The 15,036-nt window shown below is 38.6% G+C and overlaps 1 protein-coding gene across 12 annotated transcripts in view; it reads left to right on the top strand.

Moving 5' to 3' along the window:
• Positions 1-15,036, top strand: part of SPAG9 (sperm associated antigen 9) — a 62,370-nt gene that overhangs the window by 39,150 nt on the left and 8,184 nt on the right. For 4 of the 12 annotated variants that reach the window (XM_058039118.1, XM_058039117.1, XM_058039121.1 and 1 more), the window contains 17 exons: positions 211-363; positions 452-503; positions 923-1,053; positions 2,184-2,240; positions 3,088-3,261; positions 3,930-4,059; positions 4,304-4,396; positions 4,683-4,850; positions 5,538-5,709; positions 6,791-7,018; positions 7,687-7,882; positions 8,308-8,430; positions 8,975-9,055; positions 9,533-9,600; positions 10,798-10,946; positions 11,965-12,136; positions 13,086-13,199. In XM_058039118.1, the coding sequence (XP_057895101.1) occupies positions 211-363; positions 452-503; positions 923-1,053; positions 2,184-2,240; positions 3,088-3,261; positions 3,930-4,059; positions 4,304-4,396; positions 4,683-4,850; positions 5,538-5,709; positions 6,791-7,018; positions 7,687-7,882; positions 8,308-8,430; positions 8,975-9,055; positions 9,533-9,600; positions 10,798-10,946; positions 11,965-12,136; positions 13,086-13,199 (2,261 nt within the window). Of the gene's footprint in view, positions 1-210; positions 364-451; positions 504-922; positions 1,054-2,183; positions 2,241-3,087; positions 3,262-3,929; positions 4,060-4,303; positions 4,397-4,682; positions 4,851-5,537; positions 5,710-6,790; positions 7,019-7,686; positions 7,916-8,307; positions 8,431-8,974; positions 9,056-9,532; positions 9,601-10,797; positions 10,947-11,964; positions 12,137-13,085; positions 13,200-14,872; positions 14,912-15,036 lie in introns of all 12 variants that reach the window. The other 8 variants (XM_058039116.1, XM_058039112.1, XM_058039120.1 and 5 more) reach the window with 4 other exon arrangements.

The raw sequence follows: 15,036 nt of genomic DNA, 5'->3' as shown, positions 1-15,036 counted from the left end.
ATTTATCAGTACTTTTTTCTAATAGAGAGAATGTGGGTGTGTTTGAATGTTTGAGATTTGGGAGGAATGATTTGACCTCTAAGAAAGCTGTATCTTTTTACAGCAGCTCTGTGTAAGAAATGTGTAGGTCTTTAAAAATAAAACCAGGCTGAAGCTGAACTGCGAGACCATGGCCATCCTTATAACCATATGTTTTCAATGTTTGTGTAGAAATGCACTGAATGTAGTGAAGAATGATTTAATAGCAAAGGTGGATGAATTGACCTGTGAAAAGGATGTACTACAAGGTGAATTAGAGGCTATAAAACAAGCAAAGCAAAAGCTTGAAGAGAAGAATAAAGAACTGGAAGAAGAGCTGAGAAAGTAAGTTTAATTCCATGGTTGCCAAAAAGGAAAAGAAGACAAACCCTACTGTGATATTTATTGCAGCTGTTTTTTATTTTCTATTTAGAGCTCGTGCAGAAGCAGAAGAAGCAAGACAGAAGGCTAAAGAGGATGATGATGTAGGTGTATATGTGTGGTTTTGTGTGCATACGTCAATGGGACATTAGAAGTCTGTGTGTTTAGTGAGTGCTACTAAAACTTACTGCTTAACAAGTAATGGTAAAGTTCCTTCCTGTGTAGAAATGACAGAAGATCTAAAGAGCACAAGTAAACTTAAATTGACAGTGATTAGTTGTCTTGCTTTCCTCTCTGCCCACTTGTTAGCACACACTTTTTTTGAAGACCTGTTTTCATTCACATTATATTGCATTCAAAGGATGGGAGGAGAGAAAAGTAAAACCCAGATTTCCAAAGCCCCAAACTAATTGAAATCTGGAATTGTGCCCTAGCCTGGCTATTATCAAGAGGCAGAGGGTGGCTCTGCAGGGCCCTGTGGTGCACCTTTGTCCCTGCCATGTTTATTAACTTGTGTGCCCAGAGCGATGTCCCCACGGCACAGCGGAAACGCTTCACACGTGTGGAAATGGCCCGAGTGCTGATGGAGAGGAACCAGTACAAGGAGAGGCTGATGGAGCTGCAGGAGGCTGTCCGATGGACTGAGATGATAAGGTGAAAAGGCTCTTATAGAATCTTTGACAGAGCTCCTTGTGATTTTTAGATGCTGGGTTAGCAGGATTTGGTTAGCAGGTTCGTTGCCTTCTGCTTGTTTTCCTCATGCCCATGAGGATCATTGTTTTTAAGTTAAGGGCATATAATTTGTCAGAATGGTTCTTGGTGAGACCTCAGTGAAGATATGTTACTTCATGATGTGAAATACACACATTTTTTCAAGGGATGCTTATTCTGAAACAGAAAAAAAAGTTGATATTTGTAAATAACGTTAATGTGGTGGGCATTAAAAATTACTCTGTGTGTACACATGCCTTGTGCTGTCAAAATAGGGATAGCGTCTTCAGACTGAGCATAATTCCTTTGGAAAGACTTGGGTTGTTCAGGATAAAACAGTTTAAAGCTGTGCAAGGCATGTTAAATATAAACAATATAGATGGTGATTTGGTCTCATTTGCATCCTGAATATTCAGTTGTTTGGAAGGTATGGTTTGAAAACATAAGTTTTCTGCCTCAGACCAACTCATCCTTGTCCCTGACCACAGGTACCAGAGGCTGTGGTGCTGCCTGCTGGCCATGAACAGCAGTGACATGTAGTTGTTCCCATTGTCCTCATGCCTGTGACCCTTTAGGAGGAAAAATGTACATTTCCAACAGCCATAGCTTGTTCTTCTGTAGCTATTATCTGCTATAGAAATCCTCTCCTATCTCTAATCTATGGCAATGGGAACACTTTGTCAATTATTTACTGATGTATTGAAGATTAATAGACTTTAAAACAAAAGACAGTGGTTAAAATATTAAATAGGGGGCAGAATAATTTAAAATGGTTTGCTGCTTTCTTCAAGCTTTTTTCATTACAAAGTGTTATGCAGACTTGTCTCTTCTGTCTGAAAAGTTGCCAGTTTGTTTGGGATGCAAAGAAATGGGGATGAAGTTTATTATGTAACTTTATTTCCTGTAGTGGGAATTTCGGTATTATGCTCTGATCAGTAAAGAAGTAGTAGTGTGAAAAAAAAAAGACTTTGTTATTTTCAAGATGTTATCCTTTTTTAAAAAATAAGAGTTTCACACTGTTCCATTCCTTTTCCTTTTTAAATTGTTGCTAACTTGGAATTGATTTCTTGTAGAGCATCCAGAGAAAATCCAGCCATGCAAGAGAAGAAAAGATCAAGCATTTGGCAATTGTAAGTATAGAAGCACAACTTACTGGCAGAAATAAAGACCCTAACCAATTAGCTGGCACATTTGTGTATGTTAGCTAATTATTTTTTGGCAGATGAAGATATCTTAACACTTCTCCTCTTGTTGCCCAGCATGCCAACTCGGTAAGACTGCTCTGGAAGACAAAATGTATTGTAAGCTGCAGTGTGTAGTGAGTGGCTGTGCACTTTGTGAAGTTAAATACCAAAGTGCTGGAATTTTTTTCCTAGCTGAATATGCACCAGGATTCTTGTTCTGAGCATTTTTTCCACATTCATTTTTTTGATGAAAAGTAGAAACCTGAATAGCATGTGTGGGTTGCATTTATTTCAGCTTCTTTTCCCTCTTGTGAGGTACAGCTTACCAAGAGTTACATTCTCCTTTCTGACTTCAAGCTCTTAAATCTAAACCAGTATTTTTCTCAACAAGATGTTTGTCAAATAATCCTTTTGATGTTGTGACTTGCAGAAAACTGTTCTATCTTGTTGCATAGAAAATAGTGGGTTTTTTAAAATGCTCTCTGCATGAACTAATGTCCTTCATAGAACTGTCTTCCAGGTCTGATGTTAACATCCTAATTTTGTTGGTTTCGTGTAAATGTTAATTAAAGATGAAGTTCCCATTGGATTTGATAAATGGGATGATAATCCTTTAAAAATTTTTCTTATGGACATGAGTTTTGTGCGTTGAGAGTGTTGCTGGGTGTGTTGGGCTCCAGTTTCTTACCTTATAACTGTCTTGAACAGGCTGGCATATGCTGTGTTTTGCCTGCGTAGTGAAGTTTGGATGTATCTGACAAATCTTGACTCTTGTCTTTTTCTCTTCTTCTAGTTTTAGCAGGCTCTTCAGTTCATCCAGCAATACAGCAAAGAAACCAGAACCTCCTGTCAATGTTAAATATAATGCTCCAACCTCGCACATTACTCCATCAGTCAAGAAAAGAAGCAGCACCTTATCTCAATTACCCAGTGACAAATCTAAAGCCTTTGAATTCCTCAGTGAAGAGTAAGACATTTTGGTTTTATAGTAGATATGGTCTATCAAGTGTTTGCTCTTTTAGTTCTCTGAGATTACTAGCATGCTGCTAAGTGAAGTATAATCTCCTGAAGTGAGTGTTGATTCATAAGGCATCAAGATAGTGCAGAATGAAATGTGCAGCAGTGGGTGAATACTTGGAGCACCTGGGTGAAATATTCTACTTGGTAAATACCACTGTCTTTCAAGAAAGTGCATTTAGGCACAGGAGGCAACACTTGGTATGCTTTTATATGAAAAAGTTGTAGCTGAGCAATAACTGTACAGGTACTTAAGGTTCACTTAAGAGTCAGGCTAACAAGAATCTGTAATTATTTTTTTTCTCCTGTGCTTTGTTTTGGCAATATGTCCTTGTGAGTTACAACTTTTAAAGCTCCTAGTAGAGCTACACAACCCAAGTTAATTTCTTTTGAGGATGCTGGCAATAGACTTTCTGGTTTTGCCTGGTTTTCCCCAGTCCCTTAAAAATAGCCCACAGGAAACCAGGTGTCTTGATAGGTGAAAAAAACCGAGGGGTAGCCTTGGTAACCCAGTGCTTCCACAGTGATCTTGGTTATTGAGTTTAACAGCAATTCCCATTGCACAAGAGATTCTAAAGATCATAAGTGAGAAGTTCCTCAATCCTGATTCTTGCCCAGAACTGAAGCCAGTTTAGCCTCACGCCGGGAGCAGAAGAGGGAGCAGTACCGCCAGGTGAAAGCTCATGTCCAGAAGGAGGATGGCAGAGTGCAGGCTTTTGGCTGGAGTCTACCTCAGAAATACAAACAGGTATGATGTTTTCAAGCGTAATGGTAACAGCTTCATGTTTTGTCACATTTGTAGAGGGTGTGATTTCACAGCTTGTGTTTGATTCTAGCTTTTTTTTTGTTGAACTTAGCAGCAAAGAATCTTTGTAAAGGAGACAACAATGCAAAACTCCTCATTGTGTTTAATAAATTCTGAGCAACTGATTCCAAAGATTGTAAACCTCTTTTAAAGGTAAAATTTTTTGTTTGTTTGTTTTTTTGCCTAGGTGGCAAATGGCGGACAAGGTGAAAATAAGATGAAGAACTTGCCTGTACCTGTTTACCTGAGACCTTTGGATGAGAAGGATACCTCTATGAAGGTAGGATGTTTCCAGTCAGATGATAAGAGACTCGGGCAAACTATAGCTTGAATATTTTTGTTTTGGACTCAATTGCATTCTTTTTCAAATAAGCTGGGTTTTTTTTTAAATATAGTGAAGAAGAATTTATGTCTCAGTAAAATGTATATGACTTTAATTGTAATTAATAACTTAAAATGGACTCCGGATATATAATAATGTTGATATCACTTAGCATATTCAACAATGCTTGTCTCTCTCTTTTTTTAGTTTGAGATTCAAGTGTAACATTTCTTTTTCTCCCAAGCTGTGGTGTGCTGTAGGGGTGAACCTGTCAGGAGGGAAGACACGAGATGGAGGATCTGTGGTTGGTGCCAGTGTGTTCTACAATGATGTGACTGGTGTGGATGCAGATGGCAACAAGCAGCAAACAGGATCCCAGAGTAGCTTAGATAAACTAGATCAAGAGCTCAAGGTAAGGTCACTGCAAGGCACATTTAATAAATTATATAGTTATACACCTTTACTGTGTAACTGTAGAGTACTAAAGTATTTTCTAATCAGGTTCATTGGTAACAAATAGAGTTTTCTTGGTTAGTCATTAGCCCAGAATGTTTGAGTTATTGAATGCAACTATTAAATACTTTTGAATCTTCCCTTGCCGGCAAATCTCAGGAGCAAATAAATTTTACATGAAAATTATGTACTGCTTATACCAGTGCTGCCTCCTTTAAAAACCATTTGTGACAGACCTGTTTATGTTCTAATTGCCATAAATGGAATTCATATTAAGGGCATAAAAACAGTCTTAATTTTCAAGTGCTTTGGGATATCACATTAACCTGTGGTGATACTGAGTGTGGCAGTTAGCATGTCAATAATGTTTTTATTTTATACTGGTCTAACTGTATAATTGTGCAGTGTAATTATAATATTTTATGTATTTTTAATAGAAGTATGAAATATGAGGGAGCTTTATACTTCATTTACATAAAGAACTAGTAATTATGTGTAGTTTTGCAATGGCATTGAAGATACTTAACTTCCCACATATTTATGTATATTTCTCTAGGTGAAAATATAAGACCATAAAAGATCAAATGTAGTAATTCTATTCTTGTCCCCCTTTCTGTTGTTAATTTCTGCCTTTGTTCTCCTTCAGGATCAGCAGAAGGAGCTGAAGCACCAGGAAGAATTATCCAGTCTAGTTTGGATCTGTACTAGCACACATTCTGCTACAAAAGTTATCATTATTGATGCAAACCAACCAGGGAATATTCTGGACAGTTTCATTGTTTGCAATTCTCATGTGCTTTGTATTGCCAGTGTGCCAGGTAAATGCTTGGGCTGGTTCAGCTCCTGCCTTTTTTAACTGATTCTTATTCAGTTTTTCGTATGCAATGAAAACCCACAGATTTGTTTTAGTATGATGAAAGGTTACTGTAACAGAGCAATAAGAAAGTGGTTAGTTGTACATTAAACTATTGCATTTCTACCCTACTGTTTCACTCTTAAGTTGGCTGTTGACTTGCATGAACTGAAAATCAGAGAGATGTCAGCAGCCAAGGGGAACTGTTTTGTTTGATGTACTACAAACTGCAACGGTGTAGATATTTCATGGAATTGCGAACATCACAAAAAGAAGAATATGTTTGTTGTTTTTTTGACTTCTTCAGCCTCTTGAAGATAAGCAAGCTCCCTTCAGAGGGAATCCTTTTTGCATTTATAATTCAAGTCTTGAAAGTATAAGAGAATTGGACGTGAGAAAAACAGTTTTTCTTCCAGAACCAAGCCTCTATTGCACCTAAATTCTTCATGATGACATAGATAGGTGCCCTTGTGTACCTGCACTGTTATGAAATCTGATTTTAGAGGAAGATATAATTAAAATTGAAATAAACTATGTGAAAAGCTGCAGATTGAAATAGAGTGAATGACATTGTAATGCAGCATATGTCGATCTTGCTTTTGTTTTGTGAGCTTTGTGACAGCATCTTCCACATTTGCTGATTATGTGAAACTAACCTTGTAGATAGGGGCTGTCTGCATGTTTAATCTCTGGAGAGTTCATTGAGTTTGAAGCTTAGCTATTAGATAGAGAGGTTATTTGGCTTTATCCCTATGAAAAACACCCAGTGACAGGATCCAAGGGAATGGCTTGAAGTTGTGCCAGGGGAGGTTTAGGCTGTATGTCAGGAAAAGATTCTTTCCCAGGGGGTGGTGAGGCACTGAAAAGGCTCCCCAGAGCAGTGGTCATGGCACCAAGGCTGCCAGAGCTCCAGGAGCATTTGGATAATGCTCTGAGACAAAGGGTGGGATTGCTGGGTGTCTGTGCAGGGCCAGGAGTTGGACTGGATCTTTGTAGGTCCCTTCCAGCTCAGGATATTATGCTATTCTGAGTTTAATCTCTCTCAGGGGCAAGAGAAACAGACTACCCTGCAGGAGAAGAAGGGTCGCAGGAAGCAGATTCCAGCCAAGTGGACAAATCCTCCCTGTGTGGCAGTATGACCAGCAACAGCTCTGCTGAGACTGACAGCCTGCTGGGGGGAATCACTGTGGTGGGCTGCACTGCTGAGGGTCTCACGGGGACTCCTGGTGCCCCTGACACCAATGGGGCCTCACCTGTGGCAGAGAAACATTCAGGTATGTGATAAACACTACAGATATATCAGGGCTGGCCAAACACCTTGAGATGAAGCTGGAAATAAGTGGTGCAACTACTGAGGTTAACAGTGTGTAAGCTGTGATAACATAAACTCACTGTAAATCTGTAAATTGTAGCTGAGAAAGTGGTGGAGGTGACATGAAATGGGAATTGGCAGCTGCTTCTTGAAGGTACTTTTGAGAGAATTCTTGTGCCTGCTCTAGAGAGATTTTAATGTAGTATTTGAAATGCAGATCTTACCAGAGAGTGACTAAAATATATACCTTAGATTTTGTCAAGTCTTAATAGAGATTTAAGTGTAAGTGATTATTTTGTAGACATTCATAATTTTTTTGTCATATGGCCTGCAGAGCTGTATGGTGATTTGATTGTCAATGAATATGTGGTTGTTGGCCTTGTTTACTGTTGTCCTAGTTAATAATTTAGTGGCTAGTCTGAGCCATCAGGCTGATACTTAAAAGTGCATTTGACATTTGTTTATACAGTGCCACCTACTAAAATTTGGGCATTTCTGATGTGGAAATTGTAACTGTCTGGCTATAACAGCTATTCACTTCAGTTTTAAGTATCAAGTTCTGGCTGTTTTAAACAATAACAAATTCTGTTGCAGTTGTTTAAAAGTTTTTCAAATTTGCTTATTTCATAGATATTGCAGCTGAAAATAATTCAGTAGATGAGAACATTCCAACAGCAGAGGAGGCAACAGAAGCAACAGAAGTCAATGCAGGGACAGGAGAAGACACAGCTGATATTGCACAAACTGGAGTCTACACAGAGCATGTCTTTACAGATCCCTTGGGAGTGCAGCATACAACAGAGGCATCTCCAGTGTATCAGCCTAAGTACCTAGTCTCGGGCCTCATACCTCTTAAAATGTATTTTTAAAAAGTATAATGTTTGTAGGCACATAGCATGGAGACAAAATTACTACTTTTTCCTTTTAAAGTGTGTTGAAGTTCATATAAGTAGTCTTGGTACAAGGCTGTGCTTTGTGACTCTCTTCTGCAATTCCCCAGAGGTAATAATACTGACAGGTTTGAATGGAACCTAGTTTTCCCTGTAAAAGTAAATGTCCACTTGAAGAAATTCGTGGTTATTGAGGTTTACATCTGTATTGTACTTTCATGTGTGGTTACTGTATTGTTAAACATCTCATGTACTTCAAAAGGTAGTGTAGGAACTCTGAATTGTGAAGTAAACACCTGGCTTATAGCCTGAGTAATCTGTGCAGTTCATTAAATGTATTTTAACTGATGTTTTTTTCTAGTACTGAGTCACAGTTATATAAGGATGTTGCAGTTCTGCCAAGCGAGCAAGATCTAGTGAGAGAAGAAGCACAAAAAATGAGTAGCCTTTTACCAACCATGTGGCTTGGAGCACAGAATGGATGGTAAGGACGTGCTCATCTTGTTATATTTATTTATAATCATTACTTTAAACTTGCTTCTTGTGCCTACAGGCCTGATAACTGTCTCAAGTCAAGATTAAGCACAGGATGATCTAAAGAGAGCCAAAACCTTGAATGCTTTGCTGCAGTTTTTAGGCATTACAGAATTCAAAGGAAGTATTGTAGGTGATTAGCAAGTCCGTTTTTATTAGATAACACTTTATCTGCAGAGAAGTTCTGGGGTTTTTTTGTATTCAAAGAAATTGTTATGGTCTGTTAATTAAATAGTTTTCAATATTTTAGTATGCTAGAAAAATGTATTGTAATTTTTACTGCAGATGGATCTGCAAGGGAGTTTGTAATGCTTTAGACCTCTGAAAAAACCATTCTGCTGCTTATGTAGTTCTTCCTTTCAGTGTACACATAATTTCCAGTGGAAGATGAAAACTTGTTTTCTCTTTGATTGTGGATTTCAGTTTATAAGGGTTTTGCTTGTGGTTGTTTTTGTCCGGTAGTGCTTTTAATCCCTCCTGATTTGTCTTTGCAGCCTGTATGTTCATTCATCAGTGGCCCAGTGGAGGAAATGTGTTCATGCCATTAAACTTAAAGATTCTATTCTCAGTATTGTGTAAGTCCTGAAAGAATGTCATGTAAATCATAATGAATTTCTGTTAAAATACTTTCCAAAGTAGTTTTTTATTTCCTCCTCTGGTATTGGGAATGTCAGTTGCCATAACTGCCTGCATGCTTTTTGAGGGACAGTGGAAACCTTCTAGGGAGTAAGGAAAATAAAAGGAATCTTGTGCCTGTTGGAAATACACAGCCCAAAGAATGAGCTGTAGTTATGCAAAACAGTTGTAGGTTGCTATTTTTGCTGTTTTCTTCAGGCATTGTAACCAGATATATTTCAATCTCTCTGAACTGGATTTTGATCCCTTGGTACATCCATTCTCTTGAGCTATATTGTAGAAATCAAAACACTGGGGCTAATTAAAAATGACTGTAAAAAAATGCTGAAATATGAAATGTTTATACCTAGTTTTAAACTTGCCTTCTGAGCAGAGCAGTCTAACAGACTGTGTTGTTGTGCCTCCTTTTTCCTCAGACATGTCAAAGGAATAGTCTTGGTTGCGCTGGCAGATGGGACGCTTGCGATCTTTCACCGGGGAGTTGGTAAGGATTCTGTTGCATCTGGGAACCAGGGAATTTTTAACAGTAGTTAGGAAAGAAATGTGCCATTTACAAGTAATGTTTTGATAATGTATTCCCCATTGACCTTTTTATGGATTGTTATGAGAAATATTTCTTGTTATTTCAGTTGCAGATTCAAGTTCTTGTGTTGCACTGTTGTGGTGCATTTATGGAGTATTTTCTTACTCTGAAATGGAGAATGGGATAGATTTGCTAAATAGGGAAATGCCATATGAAAGTCTGCGTTGATTATCATCTGTCTTGCAATTTTCATTATGCTCAATAGTCATGTCTTCTGTTTTATTAGTGATAAAAATTGTCTCTGGACATGTCCTTCAATGAGATTTTTGTAAGCATCCCTTCAGAATTTCTGCTCAAACTGCTCCTGAACCACCTCCATTCCTCAGCCTCCAGAAATAGGACCTGGAGGGGAAGGTCTTACTATGGAGCAACTGAAACTTATGTATTAGCTTGTTTTTCCACCCTATTAATTTCATCTTTCCCTTGTGATGCTTAAATCCTTGTGCTCAGCATTTAAAAGAATTTAAAAGGTTGCACAACACTAATGCAAATACAGGAAAAGATGCAGCTGGGATGAAGTTGTATTTAGTGGTTTTGTTTTGTTTACTTTTTTAAAGCTCACTGCAGTGGTTCGCAATACCTAAGCCCCTCTAGTGAATGTCATTGATGATCTGTGGCCTTAGTTCAGTCTACAGAAGAATTTTAATTGGTGTTGAATGATGAAATTTAGTATGTTTTTAGTAGATTTCAGGTGCCTTTTTTAAGACCTTGCAGCATATTTTAAATAAATCTGCACTGGCCAACACTTCTATGTTCTGCCAAGCAGCAGGTGGCTAGTGCTGTATGGGAAGCTGTTTGTTGTCACAGGTACTGGTCGTAGTCAAGCAGAGCCTGTATCACAGGGCAACCTGCTGATTTAAAAATGGTTTGCTGAATTTTTAACCTGAATCATTGTACAACTTTATTTTTTAAAAATCTTAACATTTGGGATGTTAGTTGCTGTTTAAGAGGAGCCTAGCCATAAAACTTGTACAGATTTACCCAGATTATTACAATACTTTAAAAAATTAGACTTTTAAGATGGTTGCTTTTACTTCTAAATTTTCCTTAAACCAAACACAGGTTCCTGTGTTACTTTTTTTCTTCCTGTTTTTGCAGATGGTCAGTGGGATTTGTCAAACTATCACCTCTTGGACCTGGGCCGGCCACACCACTCCATCCGGTGCATGACAGTGGTACATGACAAGGTCTGGTGTGGCTATAGGAACAAAATCTATGTTGTTCATCCAAAGGCCATGAAAATAGAGGTAAGTTCCAATGCTGATTAAAATAATTAAATGTTGTGTTTTAATGCTGCAGCTCAGACTCCCGAGTAACTCTGGAGGCATCTGTTTTCATCAGTACAGAAACAGGCTACCTAGCAAATTTGTTTTATGAAATAGTTGCTTTGGAAGACTTAAAGCTACGATGAGAAAGTTTTCCCTTATTGAAACCAGTTTTTGGGAGATTTAGTTCTCCACTTCTGGCTGGCCAGAAACTGGAAAGTGTGCTTGTGCAGAGCTTGTACAGCCAGCTCCCAGCATATTCTGGGTGTGCCTCATTTTGTTCTCCACCCATGTGCAGAGATTTGCAAGCGTTAATTTGGAATGTACTCTCTTTCCAGTTAGAGAAAAGTTTATGCAAGGTGTGTGAGCTGCTGTTTTATCTGCAGTGTTTAGTCTGTCATCTCAAGAGCAGAAAGTGGCTGAGGTTTCTGCAAGCCTTGAGCAATATAAGTGCTTCAGCTCCTGCTAATTGGCCTGAGACATGGGCCAGGCCTTTGAGGGTGGCTGCTCAGCTCTTCTGAAAATATCAGTCACTCAATGACCTGTTAACTGAAATGAAGTTAATATAAAAATGAAATTGATTGTTTTGCTGGTGGATAGTGAGTATTTCGCACATGGTGGGGTTGTTTATAAGTCAGTCATGATGAACAAGGAAGAAAGGCATTTTTTAGGCACATGTACCATGTGCTGTGGCAGCAGGATGTCAGACCAAAAAGGCTCCAGGTTCAAGGGAGACAAGCTGGAGCAGGCTGGGATGAGATGTGTAGATGAAGACCAAGTAGGAAATTACAGCTTTGAGATCACACTCAGGGAAGGGAATTAGCAATTTTAGAGCATCACATGCTATTTGTAACTGAGCTAAACACTGTCTGTGATCTTGCAAATCAGTGGGTTGTGCTTGATTGAAAATTGCCAATTCAGACTGTATGAGAGTAACAGAGAAGCCTTTCTTACTCTTCCCTTTGTTTTACCTTCTCATTTGAACCCCAATGTTTCACAGAAGTCCTTTGATGCCCACCCAAGGAGGGAGAGCCAAGTGAGGCAGCTGGCATGGGTGGGGGACGGGGTATGGGTGTCCATCCGCCTGGACTCCACCCTGCGCCTCTACCATGCCCACACCTATCAGCACCTGCAGGATGTGGACATTGAGCCCTATGTAAGCAAAATGCTTGGTAAGTTCCCAGGAAAAACTGGTGTGTTCTTGCTCTCTGCAGCTTCCTTTTCCTGCTAGAGATCAGGCAGTTCTTACTGCAGATTTGGGGTAAAGGTCGATGGAAAGACCGGTTAAAATCAGTTTGTGCAAACTTGAATCTGGAAGTAGAAGCCTAAGTCAGTCTATGAAGCATGATGGGGGTGATGGATCTTCTGTTTCAGTCTGTTGACCTTACCTGGTGTGTAAAGTGTCCTTAAAAACTCATAACTAATGAGGAAAGTGGTGGTTGAGTTGGGCAGGCACCAGTAGAGACTACAATCTTTCTCTTTTTCTATACTGATACAATTTTTTATAGCTAAAAATGGGAAGAATCCATTACCTGCCTGGAAAAATTGCCTAATTTTTCAAAAAAAACCCCCTCAAGATAAGAAATTTTTATTGCTGTTGAACCTAGTAGACTCTCTGATTATTTTCATTAATATCTGTATAAGAGCAGTTTGACCACATACCTTACACAACAAATACAGGTAATTAGGCTCTGGGAAATCCTTCACAAGTCACTGCTGTGCATTGCTCATGGCTCGTGTCAGCCTTCTGCTCCCCCACTAACAAATGAGAAATTAATTTAAATGGATTACAAACAACTGTCTTATGTCTGTAAGCTCACTTTTTTGTTTGTTTTAAAAGCTGGTAAGCCCCAAAAAATATTACTGTGCAGCATTAAGGACCTTTTTTGCTTTCTCATAGCTAAAGTTAGACTTCTAAACATAGGTTCTCAATTTAATTACAGTGTTGTAGCCTTCTAGGTTATCTTTACAACTTAAATGTGCTCCTCTACTTTGTTTCTGTCATAAGTGGGAGGGAATTACTTGTGTGTGTGATTTGGGAGCTGGATTTTAGATTCTCTGTTGTAGAACTAAAATTATTCTTGCTCATAATTTTTGATGAAAAGCGTCTTTTGTTTTTAGGTACTGGTAAACTGGGATTCTCATTTGTGAGAATCACAGCACTTATGGTGTCTTGTAATCGTTTATGGGTAGGAACAGGAAATGGTGTCATCATCTCCATTCCATTAACAGAAAGTAAGTAAAATATCAATGAATAGCACTGTGCAATATGCTGTAGGCATTAAAAAAAAGAGAGAGTATTAAACAGCATTCAGGTGCTTGCTAATGGATAGAAAACTTCACTGCCAGGTTTGTAACAGATCTGGCCTGTGGGGTGTTCAGCCCCTATATCTGTGTATGTGGTTACAGTTACCCTGAAAAAATAACAAATCTCCAGAATCTCCTGTACTGCCATTTGAGCAGAGTTGGCTTGAATCAAAGAGACACTTTGAAGCCTTAGAGGTGTTCTGAGCATTAACAGCATTGATAGATGTTTATTGCTTATATGAGCCATCATTAGTTTTCTTATTAATGTTATTTTTGATTGCCGTGTGATCACAAAATACATTTTTCTTTGATTTGAGCATGTTGATGTTGTTGTTGCTAATACAATTTGATTGGCTTTAATTTTTGAGAATTAATCACAAATTGCATATAAAGGACTGGAACAGAAGTAGCACAGATTGCTTTAAAGGACACGTTCAGAGTTACAGGAGCTGTAAATACATTCAGACAGGGCACTAACATCCTGGTCACATTCCAATCATGTAAATTGTGGTTTTTGCTTGGTAACAGACCCCAGACTTGTCATGGGCTGAAACTAATTGAGGGCAGTTGAATCTCAGGAGAAAAGAACAGCTCAAGGGCAAACCAAATCTTAAATAGGTAAAGCTTGGTAAATTGATTGCCTTTAAACAACAACAACGAAATTAAAGCCTCAACACTTGTGCCTGAGACTAATGTTGTAACAGGTGGACAGAAGTTTCAGAAAATAAAATGCAGGCCTATGATAGTCCTAATTGTACTGTTGTTAATTAGAAATTAGTGTGGTCTGACAGGTGGAGTTTTAGGGTGATTTAATAGTGAAAACTCTTCATGTTATGTCTGCTTTGTTGAACAGCAAACACATGCATTGTTTCTCATGTTGTTCCATTGCATTGTCCATCCATTCAGTAGCTGTCTTTTTTTTTTTGCATGAATGTACTAAGGAAGGACAGACTTCCTGTCATGGATTTTGAGACACTTTAAATCATACTTTCAAAAATGATAGGTCTTAATTTGCGTCAAGCTTAAGTTAATGTTTCCAGAGGAGTTTGTTTTAAGCTAGGAGTGAAGGGAAGAAGTCCCTATTAAAGCTGTTCAGTTGCATTTCATTTCTGTTGGTTGGTTGTGGGTCAGAACAGCCTTTTGGGGGTAGCCTGATAGTGGGGCTGAGAACCTTGGTCAGAAATAGTAATAAAGCAGTTACATCCTTGCATAAGCAGTGGCATCTCTCAGTCCCCTGGGTCTTAGTAGCAGGGCAGCAGATGATGTTCCGAAAGGGTACTTGAAAACATGAGTCATTCTATATTATTCTGGAGCCTCCTGTCAAGGAAAGAGAGAAAGGGGAAATGTTGCTAATCAATAATAAACTTAAAAATATGTGACAGTCCTTTTGTGGTCTATTTTGTACTGGAACTTCTATAGTAAGATGCTGTTCTTTGTGACATTTGATCGAATCTTCGATAATTAAATATCTGTTGGTTTTTTTAGGAGCTAAAATTTTAAGCTCTGCCTTATCAAAAACCAAAATATGAGCAGTGGGTTCTCATTAATCCTTCTCCTCTACTGTCATACCTATCCATTCCCCTTTCCTCCTTTCTCACTAGCTGTAATCCTCCACCAGGGACGTTTACTGGGGCTGCGGGGTAAGTGCAGATTCTGAACCAAAACCTACTTTCAGGCTTATAATAGCCACTTTGAGGCTGTTTCCCACTCCTTATAGATTTACCCTTTGTATGTTCCTAAATGTTTTTCCACTTGCAGTTACTGC

The sequence above is a fragment of the Melospiza georgiana genome, chromosome 21 (assembly GCF_028018845.1).
Source record: "Melospiza georgiana isolate bMelGeo1 chromosome 21, bMelGeo1.pri, whole genome shotgun sequence".
NCBI classification, from domain to species: domain Eukaryota; kingdom Metazoa; phylum Chordata; class Aves; order Passeriformes; family Passerellidae; genus Melospiza; species Melospiza georgiana.
Note: the sequence above shows the minus strand (reverse complement) of the source record. Positions and strands in the feature narration are given on the sequence as shown.